Below are 19,626 nucleotides of genomic sequence, written 5' to 3' on the forward strand. Positions count from 1 at the left end.
GGTGTCCGCGAATGAGAGTATCCGCGGGGCAAACCCAGTGACGTCTATGGGGGTCTGTGCCGGCTGTTGGCCACTTAAGGGGGAAAGGTGCTGGGGTCTGAGAGCAGGTCACAGGGAGCCCCAGGCATCCCCTCCACGTGGCTGGCGCTGGCAGCCCCTGCTCTGTTTCCTTGCTTCCCCCCATCTCTATTTACCTCAGCTTGGCCAGCCTCTGGTTGGGTGAGACCCAAGTGGGTCCTTCGCTCAGTTTCCCGAAAGGCTGGGGAGGCTGGCTGCTCACCCTGTTCTCCCTTTCTTGGTGAGGAGAACTTCCTCCTAGTTGGGGAGGCTCACCCTTGGCCCCGAGTAGCACTGGCCTAGGAGATCAGATGCTGCAGGCAACCTTTTTGTGAGTTATTTTCTGGTGTTTTGTTCCTCTGTGCTGCTGAAGTTTCTTCTTATATATATAAAAAAGGCATTTATTTATTTGGCTGTGTTAGGTCTTAGCTGCAGTACGTGGGATCTTTGATCTTCAGTGTGGCATGCAAAATCTAGTTCTCCAACCAGGGATCAAACCTGGGCCCCCTGCATTTGAAAGCGTGCAGTCTTAGCCTCTGGACCACCAGAGAAGTCCTTGCTGCAGTTTCTTGGTTGGACTCCTAAGCTCTCCTGAGCTCTTTTTGATAGTGCATCATTGTCTAATTGTTGATCTTTGTGGGTGGTGGGGGCTGGGGTCTCCTACTTCACCATCTTGGTCACGTCACCCCAACATATATCACCACCCTGACTTTCACTGCAACTAATTATTCTTAAAGTTACAACATCCAGTGCCCCAGCAGTGGGGAAAGTCTGTGAAATCATTGGAACAATTTACTATCTGTACTGAGATGGAAACTAAGACTCAGGAGGATGAACTTTCCTAGGGTCAGGATTTCACTTGCTAGTCACACTTAAGACTAGAGATCAGGCACCAGGGTAGAAAAAATTCACTCATCATGCTTTTCCAGCTGGTCAGGTCTTGCTCAGATCCCAACCTAAATCACTCTGACTGCAATTCAAGTTTACTTCCCTGATTGAAAGGACAGTAAGAGTCTGCTTTTGAACCAAATCCTTTATTAGATTAGCAACACAAGCACGGAACACAGCAAGCCAACGAGGAAGTCCCTTGGAGTGTGCTGAGTAAACTCTCTAAACCTAGGGCATTGGTGTGTAGCAGGTCAGACTGTTGATGCAACAAGGTAGCTACACAAGTAGGAAGTACCTGGCAGGAAGTAGATGGGTAGATAACAATATTTATTTTATAAAGAGCTACTGGATTGAATCATTAAAACTTGTATTTATAAAAAAAAATTGGTTTCCGTTTTCAGGCTTGTCCCTAGGGCTTTCTGAATTTTATGGCTCCCTCCTTTTCACCCACACACTGAGTCACTACTCAGTCATTTCAGCAAGAGAGAAGGGAAGCTTTGAGGAGAACACAAAATAGTTGACATATTTGGGGTATACACTGTGTTTTCTTCCACACAGTCTGCTAGGAATTCAGTTTGTTCCCAAGTGACACCACCCCTCCACCCCAAGCAGGACAACAATAGAAGAATGACAATAGAAGAATGACTATTCTGTTTCTCTAAGTTTTCTTCACATCCACACAGCACTCACATAAAACAGGAGAAAAGCAACTCTATGTTGAAACTAAGTGACTGGTAAAAAGGAGTCTACATTCTGTTTAAAATAAGACAGGCTTTCAGAACAAGGAGGCAAAATGGCATAGAAACTAAGTGTATATTGAATTTGCCTATGTCCCGTATTCTGTATGTCTGATGCTTTTGTCCAGAAGTGTTTGTATGTTTCATTCTAGCCACCCCTGTGATACCAAGTGCCCCTTTAATATGGTACCTGAAATTTCTACATACCCTGTCCTCTTCCCATTGTACCAAATAGAACAAGTAAGTGTTTGATAAATGATGCAAAACTACTGACAAGCAATTTTGCTGTTCTGGTGATTGATGACTGTATCAAGAAAGGGAGAAATACAGTCATTTCTAATCTACACACTTCGTTAAAATCCAACTGGATAGCCAAGTATAGCTATACAAGTTTCTCTGTTCTGCTCAGCTCCAGTATCCCTCTTTGCTCTTCACAAAAATTTCTGTATTCACAAATGACCCTCTACCTCTACAGGTAACCAAGAGGCATTAAGTGATGATTATCTAACTTATTCTTTGCAACTGCTCCTGTACTCAGCAGAACACCCCTGCCACTTAAAGCAATAGGTCTAGCCTACTGCTGATGGCTTCTTAGCAAATAATGCCAGGTCAATGCAATAAGACCTCTCTGCAATTTACTTCCCCAGTCAGACAGTCTTGTAGGGGTCAACCCTCATTTTCCTTCATTCCCCTTCTCCAGAAAGCTTGTTTCTTTTATGCTACATACAAAGCATAAAACTTTCAGGTTCAACAGTTACAAAGAAGTCTGGTCTCCTGTCAAATACCCAGGGCTGGGCTATCTTCAAGTCAGAGTATACAACAGACAAATGATCAGTCAGCCTTATGAGGGCAGGGGAGGTGGCTTGTGGGCTTTCTCCATGACTTAGCCATGTCTGGCCCACAGTAGGCATTCAATAATCATTAACTGCTTAAGTGAATACATGCAGTGAAAGATAAAGTACTGAATCAAGGAACTACAGGACCAGTTTTAGAAATATCAGGATTCTTTGAAAGAGGAACCACAGGATTGCAGGAGATACCATTACAAGACAGGGATAACTCTCCAAAACCCTTAGAGAGGAGGATATTTATAAGAGCACATTTTGCTCTTAAATGAAATGTTGAAAAAGAAAATCCCTGGTCAGAAGTTTAATGTTAACTGGAGCTCTGAATTACATAGGCACACCTCATTTTACTGTGCTTTGCTTTATTGCTCTTTGCAGATACTGCATTTTTCTTTCTTTCTTTTTTTTTAATAAGTTGAAGGTTGGTGGCTATCCTCATCAGTAAGGCCATTTTTCCAACAGTATTTCCTCACTTTGTGTCTCTGTGTCCCATTTTTGTGCTTCTTGCAACATTTCAAAACTTTCTTGTTATTATTATGATGATGTCTGGTCAGTGATTTTTATGTTACTATTGCGAAAAGATTATAACTTGCTAAAGGCTCCAATACTAGTTAGGATTTTTTTTTTAGCAATAAAGTATTTTTTAATTTAAAGTATATACATTCTTAAGGACATAATGCTTTTACACAATAGACTATAATATGGTATAAACATAACTTTTATACACATTAGGAAGCCAAAAAATTCCTGTGACTTGCCTTCTTGCAATACTGCTTCATCGCAGTGGTCTGGAACCAAAGCTGCAATATCTCTGAGGTGTACATCTACTAGTAATGGCTAGGATTTATTTCTGGTCTACTTTATGCCAAATCAGTTTACAAACATTCGCTTGATCACTGCAACAAGCCTTCAAGGAAGCCATTAATCTTATTTTCAGATACAGAAATTGCATGCAAAAGGTTACATCGCCTCCTCAACCTAAGTCAACCAGCTAAGCTCACCTTCTGGGATTCCAACTTGATTCTAAGTCTCACTTCTTTCCCTTCCCCACACAGTGCAGCACACCAAACAATCAACATGTCAAAACACCTGCCTGGACTGATATATGTTGAAAAAATTTGTTAAATTGTGGTTAAAAAAAAACACAATATAAAATTTACTCTCCTCACCACTTTTAAATGCACAGTTAAGTAGTGTTAACTGTATTCATGTTGTTGTATAACATCTCTAAAACTTTATCTTACAATACTGACACTCTATCCCACTCAACAACTCCCCACTTCTCTGTCCCTAAGCTCCCAGCAAGCGCCATTCTATCTCTGTTTCTATGTGTTAACTGTTGGTACCTCCTGTAAGTGGGACCATACAATATTGGTACTTTTGTGACTGGCTTCTGTCACTTAGCATAATGTTCTCAAGACTCATTCATACTGGGGAATGTGACAGGATTTCCTTATAAGGCTGAATAACATTCCACTGTATGTACATAATGCATTTTCTTTAACCATTTTCTATCTATGGATATTGGGCTGCTTCCACCTCTTGACTATTACATGGCTTCAAGATACTTCTTTCAATTGTTTCGGGTGTATACACCAAAGTAGATTGCTGGATCATATGCTAGTTCTATTTTGAGTTTTTGGAGGAACCTCCATACTGTTTTCCACAGTGGCTGCACCATTTTACATTCCTACCAGCAGTGTGCAAAGGGAGACAGATCTGTTTTTAAATGAAATGTCAGTTTTAGTATCAAACTGGCCCAACAGCTCTGTCTGCAGTATCAAGTAGTGATTAAATACTTAAAAATTTAACTCAACAAAAACTCTGGACCTAAGCCTTAGTTTCTATAATTAAATGCCAGTACTATTTAAAAGTATATTAAAGCTTTATAAATGGGGATCATTATCCCATTATAAGAAGAATCAACTTAGCAGTCATTTTCTAAGAGACTACAAAAACGGAAATAACAAAGCCAGGGCTGAGCCAGCAACAAAGGTAAAAAGCAGACCTGCTTCCTGAAAATAAGCGTGAGCAAGTACATAAGTTGCACCCTTACCCTTGTTTTGGCATCGATTTTAGCTCCTCGATCAAGCAATAGTTTTACCATGTTGGCATTTCCTCTTTTTGATGCAACATGTAGAGGAGTGATGTCATTCTGTGGAAGAACAGAAACAGAAAGTACAGTGTTATTATTTTGAGTTCAAGCAAAACATTGCTTCCCAACCTTCTCCAACATCTCACATTTCTCTTATGTTTTTTTAAAAAAAATATCCATTGTGAACAGAATGCTTCCCAATATCTTTGTCTGATGGTAATTTTACTCAGAATGAGACCCCCAAAAGGGATGAATTTTAAGGGACACTCTCTGTGGGGGTAGGGCCCACATTTATTTCATTTGTTTGATGGTGATTGTTTTTGTTCTAACATCCTGTGCCTTTAAGTCAATGTGTTTTCCTATAAATGTGAATGATGCATGCTGGCTACTGAGTGGTTGACTAAATGGTGGATTAATCAGCTGAGACTAGTGAAAGGGGTGTCAAGTTACTCAGAACCAGCTCTAGGTCATCTGAGTGCAAGCTGTCAGGGAGAAACAAGAGTAACTCAAAATGAGAAATCTGCCAGTGTCCTACATGGTCACAGGGCTTCCCATGTACAATGGGCTTAAAAGTGTTCACAGGCACTTATTAGCAATTTCACAGAAAATGACTATGTTTATTAAAAAAAACAAAAAAACTACTGTTGAGGACAGATGTATTGTCAGGACAATGTGACATTCCAATCACAATCCCCTGGATACCACAATTTTCCTCCATGTATCTGACAGGTTCTGTGACTGTTCCCAGATTGTCAAGGAAATATGTGTACACAGTGAAAACATTCTCTGCTTTGGCTCCTTCTTCTTGACTGGCAACAATATGGGTTTAAGGTCTGCAATTCACAGAAGTCAATTACATGATAAATGAACTAGGCTCATAAGTATTTACATTCCTGTCATGTGATAGCAAATACAAAATAATAGCTACCAGGTATTGATTCATTTCCTATGAATTATGCAGTGTTAAACTCTTTACTATCTCATTGAGTTTTCATAGTCCTCACAATATCACATATAATCTGAATCACAATGTCCATTCTACAGATTAGAAACAGCTAGCAAAACCAGGATTCAAATTAAAAGATGACTCAAACTAACGGGCTTCCCTGGAGGCTCAGATGGTAAAAAATCTGCCTGCAATGCACGAGACCCAGGTTCAATTCATGCTTTTGAAAAAAATATTTAATAGTGAAAATTTTCAAAAAGACCAAAGTTTGAGAGAAAGCCATAGTGAGCTTAATGTACTCAACACTCTGGCTCAGTAATCATCAAACGTTCGCCAATATTATTCCTTCTATATTCTCTACTATATTTTTCTGACTGAAGGAGTTGGAGAGTAGAAAGAAAATCCTGGGCATCATATTATTTCACCCACAAATACCATACCATAATTTAATTATCTCTAATATATAAGGATATTTATAAACAAGTAATCACAATATCATTATACCTAAGTACAAATAATTCCTTCAAAACACCAAGATCTCTTCAATGTTTAAATTATCATCTTGGGACTTGCAATGGTTAGGATTCTGTGCTTCCACTGCAGGGGGTGCATGTTTGATCCCTGTTTGGGGAACTAAGATCCTGCAAGCTGTGTGGCCAAAATTTTTTTCAAAAAGCAAATAAAAAGAAAATCCAAAATAACCTTTGTATATTAGAAGAAGAGGGCTTGCGAGATGTGTGGACGCAGATCAATACAGAAAAATCAATCGTTTAAACAAAAAGAAGATCCACAAGTTGCATTAGGTTAAAATATACCTTAAGTCTCTTTGAATCTCCACAGGTGCCCTGCTCCACTTTTGGTTTTCTATGCCCAGGTATTTTCTGGAAAAACTGGGTGGTTTATTGTGTAGCATTTTCTACATTGTAGATTTGGCTGGCTGACTGCATCCTTATGGAGTGTTATCACCTTTTTTTTTTTAAATTTTCTATGAACTTTCCTAGTTAAATACTTTATATCGTTACACACTCTCAAATCTGAACAACTCTTTATCTCATTATTCTTAGGTGCTAATGCATAAGTCAGTTCCAGAATAATTAGTTCATTAAATCAAAGAAGGAGGAAGAGATCTGAGTAAACCAAATGTGGCTTAGTAATGTTGGTGGGGAGTGGACAGGCCTAATATTGCTCTAGACCAAGCGGTAGACACACTTTTTCTGCAAAGGGCCAGGTATCAAATGTTTCTGGCTTTGCAGGTCATACCACTTCTATTGCAATTTGTTAGCGTTGCCTTTATGGTGATAAAGCAGCCCCATGCAATAGGCATAGAAATGGGAGTGACTGTGTTCCAATAAAACTTTACTTACGTGTAAATCTATGGCTGATTCATATCAATGTATGACAAAACCCACTGAAATGTTGTGAAGTAATTAGCCTCCAACTAATAAAAAAATTAAAAAAAAAAAAAAAAAACTTTACTTACAAAACAGGTGGCAAGCTGGATTTAGGCCTGTGGGCAGTAGTTGGTCGACCTGTGCTCTAGACTTATCAGCTTGTGGTTGAAGGTTTCAATGGTGTGTAAGAGGTGACAAGTGTTAGTCACTCAGTTGTGTCTGACTCTTCGTGACCCCATGGACTGTAGCCTGCTGGCTCCTCTGTCCATGGAATTCTCCAGGCAAGAATACCGGAGTGGGTAGCCATTCCCTTCTCCAGGGGATCTTTCTGATCCAGGGATTGAACCCAGGCAAAGGAAGTCAAACTATATAGGCTGTGCCTTGGGTATGCTTTGGCACTCTTTGGTGTGGATGATTTGGGGTATGAATGAAGCCGGCAGAAAGAAACTTCCTAATGACTTTCTGACGGTCTTACTTGTCTCTGTTGTCTGAGTACAAGTATATAAATGAATCAAGCAGCGCTGTGGAGGAATTCTAGGCCTGAGACAGGAAATGGAACATCAGGTTAGGTCTATAAGAAACAAAGTCCAATAGGAGAGCTGTCTGAGCTCAAAGTGGGATATGACACGAAGACCTCATCACTCCCCAGCATGATTCAGGGCTGACATGCTATTTCCCTTTAAAAATGTGCCCTTGCCTGGTGGAGAAGGACTTAATTAACCTTTATCACAAGTAGGCTAATTTTAGTGAGAGGAAGAGCTCTATTTCTAATTTTGCTCTCTTCCATATTCATGGACTCTGTCTTATGGTGATGCATAGATGTCAAAAGGGTGCCTTGAAATTCAAACTCCCACTTTTTTCTACACCTCTCTGACCCCTTCTAGAGGAATACTTTATATTTCTATAGCACTTAGAAAGTGTTTTAAATTACTTATGTAATTTCATTTTACCTTCACAACAATTTATTGAAGTAAGATACATATCATTAATCCCATTTGATAAATAAACTGAGGAATAGATCTGGTGGGTAATCTGCATATTAAGAGACAGCTAATGAGAGGCAGAATCAGAATTCGGTTTTCTAGACCCTCAGAGGTGGGGTGTGTGAATGTGTATTTTCAGTCAGAGATCATAATAGCTTTGCTTAAAGACTATGTTTCTCAACTCTGTCCAGTGGAACTTCTAAATGAAATGCATACTTTTGTACTCCTGAGTCAGGCAGTGACCTCTTTTGTCAATTAGGAACAAGTCAAAATTAGAGTCGGACCTTTGGACAGTCAACAGGACGTTTCTATTTAGATTCCTCAGTTCAGTTCAGTTCAGTCACTCAGTCGTGTCCGACTCTTTGCAACCCCATGAATCGCAGCACGCCAGGCCTCCCTGTCCATCACCAACTCCCGGAGTAGTTCCTCAGTTAACCAATAAAGATCTTTTATGTCCTACTAGGCACCAGGCCCAGTGCTGCATTTCCATTATACAAGTGAACCACAAAATTATGGAATCCCAACAAATCAAGAGTCCAATGATACGAGAGATAAAAAGGCTTGTTTAGGAGACCTCACTAGTGACTCAGGAAATGTGAACAATGTGCCTGCTTTCTGGGATGCAGGCTGCCTGTGTGTATGAGGAACCTTCAAATCTACCACTGAGGCAGGAGACAGAGGAGCCCCACACTGAGCTGTCTATCCACTGTGGACAGACACTCCCAGATGAAGATAATAGCAGGAGGGAGAAGAAACAGCTCTGTCCAGATAAAAGAAGAGACCACGTATTCCTCATTCTTGAGATCAAGGAAACCTTCCCAGCTACACATGCAGAAAGGCTCCTTGGGGGCCAAAAGGGAAGGGCTACCACCCCATAGTAGGCAATGTCAACATTCCTACAGCCCTCTTCACTAGAGTCCACCTTGGCTAAGAGAGGCATGCACACACAGGGGAGGACCCTGACTTAAACCAAATATGGACTCAGAGTCAGGCAAAGCAAGAAGACTGGCTAGAGAAAACCCAGAAGAGATGCCCCAGAAAAGTGATTCAAACTACCAAAAAAAGGTGCAACACTTGCTGAATTTACCCGTGTGAGTCTATTCACATGTACTCTTTTTCCTCCCAATAAACAAAACACTTATTTAGGTGCTTCCCTGGTGGTTCAGATGGTAAAGAATATGCCTGCAATGCAGGCAACCCAAGTTCAGCCCCTGGGTTAGGAAGATCCCTTGGAGAAGGAAATGGCACCCCACTCTAGTATAATTGCCTGGGAAATCCCATGGACAGAGGGGCCTGGTAGGCTACAGTCCATGGGTCACAAAGAGTCAGACACAACTTAGCAACTAAACCACCACCACTTACTTATTTCACCACTTTCTCTTTTTTTTTTTTTTTTTTAATGTTTTTTTTTTTTAATTATTTTTTTTTTCCAGTGGGTTTTGTCATACATTGATATGAATCAGCCATGGATTTACATGTATTCCCATTTTCTCTTTGTAGAAATTCATTTCTACAAAGACAAAAGGTCAGTGCCTTGTCACTGGCTACTGGTCATCGTGATCTAGGGACTAGGATTCAGCATTCTCACTGCCGCGGCCTGACTTCAATCTCTGGCCAGGAAGCTGAAATCCTACTTCATACTGCTGAATACTGAGGCCACCTTAGATCACAACCACAGATACAAGGCCAAGGTTAGTTGCCATGGTAGAAAAGGCATGGATCCTGAGACAGCCCCAGGTTTGAGGCCTAGACACATGACCTAAGAGTGAAGCAGACCGAATGAAGGACCCCTCACTCCCACAGGAACCCAGCCTAGTGTGAGCAGCAGCTGTGGTCAGCTCCTGAGGTGGCACTGGAGCTTGGTCAGAGTGGGACTCTGTGCTACAAGTCTGCAGGAAGAGCTGAGTGCGGAGCACACGGACTAGTGAAGATCTCCGACCTGCTGGCCCCGCTTCAGCATAGGGCGAGGCAGGCCCCTCGAGAGGGAGGTGAAGCCTGTGCTGCAGACAAAATGTAAACTAGCTCAGTTCTGGACTCAACTGGTTTAGCTGTCCACATCTACAGCCTGATGGAAGAAGCAGCATGCCTGTTTCCAAGTAGGGATACTTCCCTCAGTGTCTGCAGAGCATCTGGATTCTATCCAGCAGAACAGATGAACTACATGCATCAGAAGTTAAGGAGTTTCTGTCAAACGGAAATACTCAAGAAGAAAACCACACTATCAAAAATGAAGCATTCTCAATCTAAAGGCCCACTGACAGATGAATGGATAAAGAAAATGTGGTGCATATATACAATGGAATACCAATAAAGTATATTAACTCATATATATGGAATTTAGAAAGACAGTAATGACGACCCTATATGCAAGACAGCAAAAGAGACACAGATGTAAAGAACAGACTTTTGGACTATGTGGGAGAAGGCGAGGGTGGGATGATACGAGAGAATAGCATTGGAACATGTATACTACCATATGTAAAATAGATTACCAGTGCAAGTTCAATGCATGAAGCAGGGCACTCAAAGCTGGTGCTCTGGGACAACCCAGAGGGATGGACTGGGGAGGGAGACGGGAGGGAGTGTTCAGGATGGTGGGACACCTGTACACCTGTGGCTGGTTCATGCAGATGTGTGGTGAAAACCACCACAATACTGTAAAGTAATTAACCTCCAATTAAAATAAATAATTAAAAAAAAGAAGATGTGGTACATATATACAATGGAATACTACTCAGTCATAAAAAATAAAACGATGCCATTTCTAGCAACATGGATGGTTATCATACTAAGTGAAGATTATCATACTAAGTGAAGTAAGTCAGGCAGAGAAAGACAAATACCATAGATTATCATTTATATGTGAAATCTAAAAACTGATACAAACTTGTTTAAAACTGAAAACAGGCTCACAGACTTCAAAAAACAACTTATGGTTATTAAAAGGGAAATGTGGAGGATGGGAGAAATTAGGAGTTTGGGATCAACATATACACACTACTATATATAAAATAGAGAATAAAGAAGGACCTACTGCATAGCACAGGGAACTCTACTCAATATTCTGTAATAATCAATATGGGAAAAGAATCTAAAAAAGAATGGATATATGTAAATCTAAATCATTCAGTACACCTGAAACTAACAAAATATTACAAATCAACTACACTCCGATATAAAATAAAAATTAAATTAGAAAAATAAAGTTAAGAAATGAAGCATTCCTTTGATGGACGGATCAGTAGACTTTACACAGCTGTGGAGCGAATCAGTGAACTGAAAGAAAGATACACTGGTATGAATGATCCAAACTGAAACACAAAGAAAGAAATGGAGCCCACAAGAGCTGTGGGATGATATAAGACAGCCGACTGGAGTCACATAAGGAGAAGAGAGAAAATAGAGCAGAAGAAATATTTGAAGAGATCATGGTCAAGAATTATCTCAAAGCAATGAAATACATTAAACCACACCTTTATGGATTTATATTCTCACCTGTATAATGGATATAATACCTCCAGTGCCTCCATCACAGAACTGCCAAGGGTGAGAAATGAGGTAATTCACATGGAAAGGAAAAGGGAAACTCACTGGTATTTCATATCTCTTATCTCATCTAACTCCCACAAAAACATTAAGAGGTACTAATATTTTTTTCTTCATGCTACAGATGAGGAGACTAAAACCCAAACAAATCAAAATAACTTGTCAAAAGATCACAAAGCTGCAGTAATTTGATTCCTAAATCCTTGATTCCCTTGCTAGATTAGACCATGCTGCCCCTGAACTTCTAAGTAGTGCAAACACAACTAATTCTTACTATCAGAGCTTTTCTGGAGTATCTCACAGTGTACTAAGAGATGGAGGGTATTGTGGTCAGGATGTTTAGGAGCTGAGAGCTAATATTCTATAGCCAGACTACTTAGATTCATATCCCAGGCCTACTCCATACCAGCTCCATAAGCTTAAGAAAGTGTATTTAATTTTTCTGTATCTGCAAAATTAGGTAATGATAATATTGATATCTATACTATAGAATCATCATGAGCATTAAGTTAGTTAGTAAGCACAGAGTCTTAAGAATGGTGTTTAGCATTTATTAAACACAAATGTCACCTATTAAATTATCGTCAGTCAGTTCAGTTCAGTCGCTCAGTCGTGTCCGACTCTTTGAGACCCCATGAATCGCAGCACGCCAGGCCTCCCTGTCCGTCACAAACTCCCGGAGTTTACTCAAACTCATGCCCATCGAGTCGGTGATGCCATCCAGCCATCTCATCCTCTGTTATCCCCTTCTCCTCCTGCCCCCAATCCCTCCCAGAATCATAGAGACATTTAAAAAATATATGAGATGACTGCATCTCACAAAGACATTATGAAATAGTTTAGGTAGAAAAGACACGCAGACCTGAACCTATTGGTGAACTCTAGGAAGGTGCTAAAATTGGCAGTTCCTAGGATGGATGCAAAAGGTGTTACAGAAGTGTGGACTAAATCTATGAAACGTTAGAAGGCCTGTGGCTGAGCTCAGCAGCAAAAGAGGGGCAGGGGAGCGTAGCTGACAGAACATGATTGACACATGTAGTACTTAACATGATACGTGACAGGACCTAATGGAAACATGTGAGTGCCATATTGAGAAACAGGGACCTGGACAAAACAGCTACCTCTGCTGGGAAACAGTGGGATTTCTGGCTTATCTCCTCTCAATTCTCACTGCAAAACCAAGCTGAATAGGAGCCAAGTTCCTTTACAAAATAGTCACCAAAGCAAGATCGTTTCTGCAACTCCCCAAAGGGAATTCAGCTCCATTTGCTATGTTACTATGTTATTTGCTATGCTGTAATAAACAGCAGACTTTTCATTCCATTTAAATATATTAAGGGCAGTTGATTACTGATCTCCTCCTACCTCTCCCCTTTCTCCCTTTTTCTTAAAAACTGTCAGGGGTGGTTATCACTGAGTAACGGAATAAATGGATGGTATCACTCAAAGTTTTCTACATACTAAGAGATGATGATTCTTTTAGTTTAGTTCCTTGATATGGTTGAAATTGAAAACAAATTCTGAATTAATTAAATGTTAAGTTGAGAGGGAATCTGATATCTTTCTAAAATTCTTCCCATTTGTATTAAATTTCACCTCTAAGTTATTACTAGGTTTAAAAATTTCAAAGTACAAAACAAGATTTCAGAAGATGAAGACTTCAATGTGTTAATGAATTGTATTTAAAACACACATTTTAAGATTTGTATGTTTTCTCATTCTATTCTCTTGTACTTCATCCTTATTCCCTAGTGTAAATAGCAACAGGAAAATGATGAGTAAACGAATCACAGAGAAAGCACCAGAAAGACATTTAAGCAAGGCTTGCCAGCATCTTTTTTTGTCCCACAGATGCCTATCTTTTGAAAAGTCTTCTAGCTTCCGAGAGAAGCAGTTGAAGGAGATCAGCATGTGCCCCCCCCCCCCCCCCCCCCAAATAGGCCTCTTTGACTGAAGGACTGTATTGAGCTCTCTCTTCTGCTCTTCTCTAAAAATGGGACACACATTTCCCTTTGTAAAGGTGTCTCCTCTCCCTTTCCAGGAAGAGGAGAATGCCTCTTAATCAACAGAGATGCTCTGAGTTTAATCTGCCTAACAGAGCTTACTAAACTACTCTTCCTTTTCAATAGCACTCCAGGTACCCAATACCCTGCATATATGTACTTTCCCACAATTTACCACCCCTAGAACTCAAGCCCCCTTTTCTTTATCTTGTCAATTTCCAACAAATTTATTACTCATTGTTAAAATGGCATATAAGCCTCCAGAATTTAATTGCCTCCTTTGGGTCTTCACTTCTTTTCTATGAAGGCCTCTATTAGCATATATAACCTTTGTCTGGTTACTCTGTCTTTTGTCCATTTAATTTGCAGAACCCCAGGTGGCAAGATGAGGTGGCAAGAATACACAGAAGAACTATACAAAAAAGATCTTCATGACCCAGATAATCACAATAGTGTGATCACTCACCTAGAGCCAGACATCCTGGAATGCAAAGTCAAGTGGGCCTTAGGAAGCATCACTATGAACAAAGCTAGTGAGGTGATGGAATTCCAGATCAAATTCTAAAAGATGATGCTGTGAAAGTGCTGCAGTCAATATGCAAGCAAATATGGAAAACTCAGCAGTGGCCACAGGACTGGAAAAGGACAGTTTTCATTCCAATCCCAAAGAAAGGCAATGCCAAAGAATGTGCAAACCACCACACAATTGCACTCATCTCATCACTGCAGATGGTGATTGCAGACATGAAATTAAAAGATGCTTACTCCTTGGAAGGAGAGTTATGACCAACCTAGACAGTATATTAAAAAGCAAAGACATGACTTTGCCAACAAAGGTCCATCTAGTCAAGGCTGTGGTTTTTCCAGTGGTCATGTATGGATGTGAGAGTTGGACTGTGAAGAAAGCTGAGCGCCGAAGAATTGATGCTTTTGAACTGTGGTGTTGGAGAAGACTCTTGAGAGTCCCTTGGACTGCAAGGAGATCCAACCAGTCCATCCTAAAGGAGATGAGTCCTGGGTGTTCATTGGAAGGACTGATGCTGAAGCTGAAGCTCCAATACTCTGGCCATCTGATGCGAAGAGCTGACTCATTGGAAAAGATCCTGATGCTGGGAAAGATTGAGGGCAGGAGGTAAAGGGGACGACAGAGGATGAGATGGTTGGATGGCATCACCAACTCGATGGACGTGGGTTTGGGTGGACTCTGGTAGTGGTGATGGACAGGGAGGCCTGGCGTGCTGTGGTTCATGGGGTCGCAAAGAATCAGACACAACTGAGCGACTGAACTAAACTGAACAGACGCCAGCAAGGTAATGCTCAAAATTCTCCAAGCCAAGCGTCAACAGTACATGAACTGTGAACTTCCAGATGGAACTTCAAGCTGGGTTTAGAAAAGCCAGAGGAACCACAGATCAAATTGCCAACATCTGTTGGATCATGGAAAAAGCAAGAGCGTTCCAGAAAAAATCCATTTCTGCTTTATTGACTATGCCAAAGTCTTGACTGTGTGGATCACCACAAACTGTGGTGAGCGACTGAACTGAACTGAACTGTGGTATGGGGATCCTCAGCAGGGCCTAGAGATCAGAGTCCACTCTGTATCCTATTTTTTCTGCCTCATCCACGTAACACTTGTTTACCAAACATTTGAATTTTCATCTCCATGTGAATTGTCTTTCTCCCTGCTGAAGTCCCTAACCCCTACTCCCAGCTTCTTGTTTTGTCTTAAGATGATACTTAAAGTGAGAATTTCATCCATTTTGGCAAGTATCTCAGTTTTCCTGGTCTCTTCCATGTACACGTGTTATTAAACTTTTGTTTGATTTCCTTCTGTTATTCTATCTCATGCCAGTTTAATTTTTAGTCCAGCCAGAAGAACCTAGAAGGATAGAGGAAAATTTCTTCCTTCCTGACAACTGCAAGTCTTCTCGGATACTTTATTTTTATAATAGTTGTACTGAGATATAAGTCACATACCATAAAGCTGACCATTTTAAAGTGTGAGATTCAGCTGTTTTTCAGTATATTCACAAAGCTGTGCAGCCATAGTATCAACTTAGAACATTTTCATCTTTCTGTTAGAAACGGAAACAACAGGCCCCAAACAGAACACTTGTGCTGAGACCCACCAAGACTTAAGACCTGACCAATTGTAGTTCAGTGTCTCCCAGGAATGTGACCTTGAACCAGTCAATCTGGAACTACCTGGTCAGCACTATGGAGGTAATCTGCCTAACAGACATCAGCCTTCTCCCAAAGGAAGGTGACCTTGCCTGGAACAATCCACTCTCTGTTAGAAACATCCTTTTCCCACCCCGTTCTGCCTAACAATGTCTTTTCCTCTATACAGCTCCTGGGAGCACCTTTCTATGTGTTAGATGGGATGCTGACTGATTCATGAATCGTTGCTGAATAAAGGCAATTAAATCTTCAGATTTACTCAGTTGAATTGTGTTTTTTAACAATCACTGAAAGAAACCCCATAGATTAAACAGTCACTTTTTCTGTCCCCTCAACCTGCTGGCAACCACTAATCTACTTTCTGTCTCTATGGATTTTCCGACTTCAAACACTTTATACAATTGGAATCATACAATATGAGGCCTTTCGTGTCTGGCTTCTTCTACTTAGCATGTTTTCAAACTTCATCCATGCTGTAATATGTATCAATACCTCCTTTTTTGTTTTTATAAGAATGCCTGACTTTTTCATGCCTTAAGAAATCCATAAAACAACATGGAGGCAAGATAGGGGAGAGATAGAATGAGAATTTGGGCTTACAAGGTTCAACTGTATAGAACTGGGAATTATATTCAATATCCTATGACAAACCATAATGGAAAAGAAAATGAAAAAACATGCCACTTTGCTGCACAAAAGAAATTAACAACATTGTTAATCAACTATACTTCAATTTTTTAAAAAATTTAAAAAAGTGATCCATAAAACACATGCAAACAAATGACTCTTTCAGTGATAAGGATTTGCGATTTCAAGGATCTATCCAGGAATATTTCAAACAATGGAATATAAGGTAAGAAAAGATCCTGGCCTTCACAGTCTGATACAGAAGTAGGCATTTTCTAACAGCAACAAAACTCAACTTTAGGTGGTCTGTTATTAATACAAGTATAAATTCACTCAGAAAAGCCCATTATACTATAGCCATCATTATTAAGATGACCACCACTGTTAGTCAAAGTCCAGAGTTCTCTTACTTCATCAAGCTCTAATGAAATGAAATAGCCTTTTTGGATCAAGTCTTTTTCTCTTCCAGAGATTTCCTAACTGCTTGCTCAGTCTACATCAACTCTTCTGTCTCTGTGCTTTACGGATAAAAAGCTCAAGTCTACACAGGTCTTGCTGAGACTGACACTGAGATATTGATGTCACTGACATTTCCTCAGCCCCACTCCCCAGAGAGATCAACCAAACTCCATCAGAGTAGACGCCAGACAGTGCTGGGCCCCCCAAGAAAGTGGCAGCAAATGTTTGGATATTGGATGTTTGTTGTGAAATCGGCTCTGAGAGTTTGGATCTTTTCTGCTCTGAAGACTTCAAGTGATTTATTTATTTTTTCTAAGGATAATATGAGACTGTGTATCATTAATACTGTCAGAGGCTTTCACTTGGATTAACAATGATGGCTCATCATCAATTTAGATGAGATACTGCCAGGTTTCCCTCTAGTTCTGCAAATGACTTAGTAATGGGAGAATACAGAGCATCTTGAGAGTAAATATTTCACACCTTCTTCTCACCCACACCCTCTGTCATATACGCAATCCTGGCTGTTTCCCAAGGGGCAGGAAAACTGGGACAGAAACTGGTCTTGGACTCTCCTTTCAATCACAAACTCATCTTCTACCTCTGTATCACTGGATGTTAGGGCTGACTGGGTTTTGGAACTGTCTTTACATCTCCAGTATATGCTTTACATGAAAAAAATTAATTTTAGTAAAATACGTATAAACTTTCTGTCTTTAACCACTTTTAAATGTACAGCTAAGTAGTGTTAAATTACTAAGTGTGGAAAATTCTTAATTCCAGAAAAACATCTGCTTCATTAACTATACTAAAGCATTTGACTGCTGGATCACAATAAACTGGAAAATTCTGAAAGAGATGGGAATACCAAACCAACTGACCTGCCTCCTGAGCAATCTGTATGCAGGTCAAGAAACAACAGTTAGAACCAGACATGGAACAACAGACTGGTTCCAAATCGGGAAAGGAGTCAAGGCTGTATACTGTCACCCTGCTTATTTAACTTCTATGCAGAGTACATTGTCAGGAAGCATTTAACAGGAGGCTTCCTGTGTACTGTTTTGGATCTGTCAGGAACCCTTTGGTCCTTATTAATTCCTGAATATTCAGGAATTAAGAGGAGAGGCATGTCTCCCCGCCTCCCCCCCCACCCGAGGAATCTAGGCATTTCCTTTGTTAGTTTCTCATTATGGTGCTAAGTGCCCTCTTCTCTCTTTAATAGGGATCGCCTTGTGTTTTCTAAGTCTGGAATTTTAGTCTTTATCTTTGCTAAGAATAACTACCTTGTAAGACAGTATATATGCCCACACCATACTGATTAAAACACCTTTGCTCCATCAGAGCTTGGGTACCCATGTCTTTCTTTCTTTCTTTCTCTCTTTCTCTCTCTCTCTCTATATATATATCTATTTCTGGCTGATTCCCTGGAGCGCATAACCCAGGGAATATTAGCCTCTTTCCTTCTTTCACTCTCTCATTGTCGACTCTGGACCACCAGGTTCCAGTCCAATAAAGGACCAACAAGTGGCGCCCAGAAACAGGGACTTGGTACATGTGGATTCAGACGGAGTAACCCCAGAGGGCCTATTGAGGCTGGTAAGCACTAAGACATGGGTCAATCGGCTGGAAAGCCGATTCTTTTCTACTTTACTTTATCACTTATTTAAAGTTCAGGGATTTTCAGTTTCACTCCAGCAAACAGAGGCTTGCCTTCAGACAGTGGTTGAATGTAACCCTTGGTTCCCTGATGAAGGTAGTTTTGATTTAGAAATTTGGCATCAGGTCAAAGAGAATGTTGAATGAGCCATCAGACAGGGAAGAAACATTCCGATAGATTTCTGGTCCCTATGGGCTCTCATTGAAGCCGTGATTCTGCCATTACAAGGTAATTCTAGCCCTCCTGATATTCAGCAACAGGCAGAACACTTATTACATGAATATGAATTAGAAGATGATGTCTTACAAAAGGCCCAATTAGAACAACATAAGATATTTCAGAATTTTCCTACTAACCCTGCCCTGGTTGCTCCAAGTGCTCCTCTCCTGCCATCGGACACAAATCCCAAAGTCTCTAGGAACTGCTATTTCCCATACTGTATTTGAAAAAAAAAAGAAAGAAAGAAAGAAAGAAAAGAAAAGAGAAAAAAGCTATAAGAGTACATCATCACCCTGCCGGACAGGATGAAGCACAAGCTGGAATCCAGATTGCTGATAGAAATAGCAATAACCTCAGATATGCAGATGACACCACCCTTATGGCAGAAAGTGAACAGGAACTATACAGCCTCTTGATGAAAGTGAAAGAGAGTGAAAAAGCTGGCTTAAAACTCAACATTCAAAAAATGAAGATCATGGCATCCTGTCCCATCACTTCATGTCAAACAGATGGGGAAACAATGGAAACAGGGACAGCCTTTATTTTCGTGGGCTCCAAAAATCACTGCAGATGGTGACTGCAGCCATAAAATTAAAAGACACTTGCTCCTTGGAAGAAAAGCTATGACAAACCTAGACAGCATATTAAAAAGCAGAGACATTACTTTGCTGACACAATTGAGCTACTGAACTGAACTGAAGTAGTGTTAAGTACATTCATATTGTTGTGTGACCAACCTCCAGAACTTTTTTCATCTTGCAACACTGAAACTCTGTACTCATTACATATCCCTATTTCCTTCTTCTCCAGGCCATTTCAAACTATTCTACTTCCTATCTCTCTAAATTTGACTACTCTGGTTATCTCATATACTACATGGCAGGATACAATATTCATCTTTTTGTGACTGGCTTATTTCACTTAGCATATCATCTTCAAGGTTCATCCACGCTGTAGCATATGTCAGAATTTCCTGCCTTTCTAAGGTTGAA

The 19,626-nt window shown here is 40.3% G+C and overlaps 1 protein-coding gene across 2 annotated transcripts in view; it reads right to left on the reverse strand.

Annotated features, from left to right (window-relative positions):
• Window positions 1-19,626, reverse strand: part of ANK3 (ankyrin 3) — a 365,593-nt gene that overhangs the window by 195,121 nt on the left and 150,846 nt on the right. For both annotated transcript variants that reach the window (XM_043926997.1, XM_043926998.1), the window contains exon 8: window positions 4,584-4,682. In XM_043926997.1, the coding sequence (XP_043782932.1) occupies window positions 4,584-4,682 (99 nt within the window). The remainder of the gene's footprint in view (window positions 1-4,583; window positions 4,683-19,626) is intronic.

The sequence above is a fragment of the Cervus elaphus genome, chromosome 15 (assembly GCF_910594005.1).
Source record: "Cervus elaphus chromosome 15, mCerEla1.1, whole genome shotgun sequence".
Lineage (NCBI taxonomy): Eukaryota > Metazoa > Chordata > Mammalia > Artiodactyla > Cervidae > Cervus > Cervus elaphus.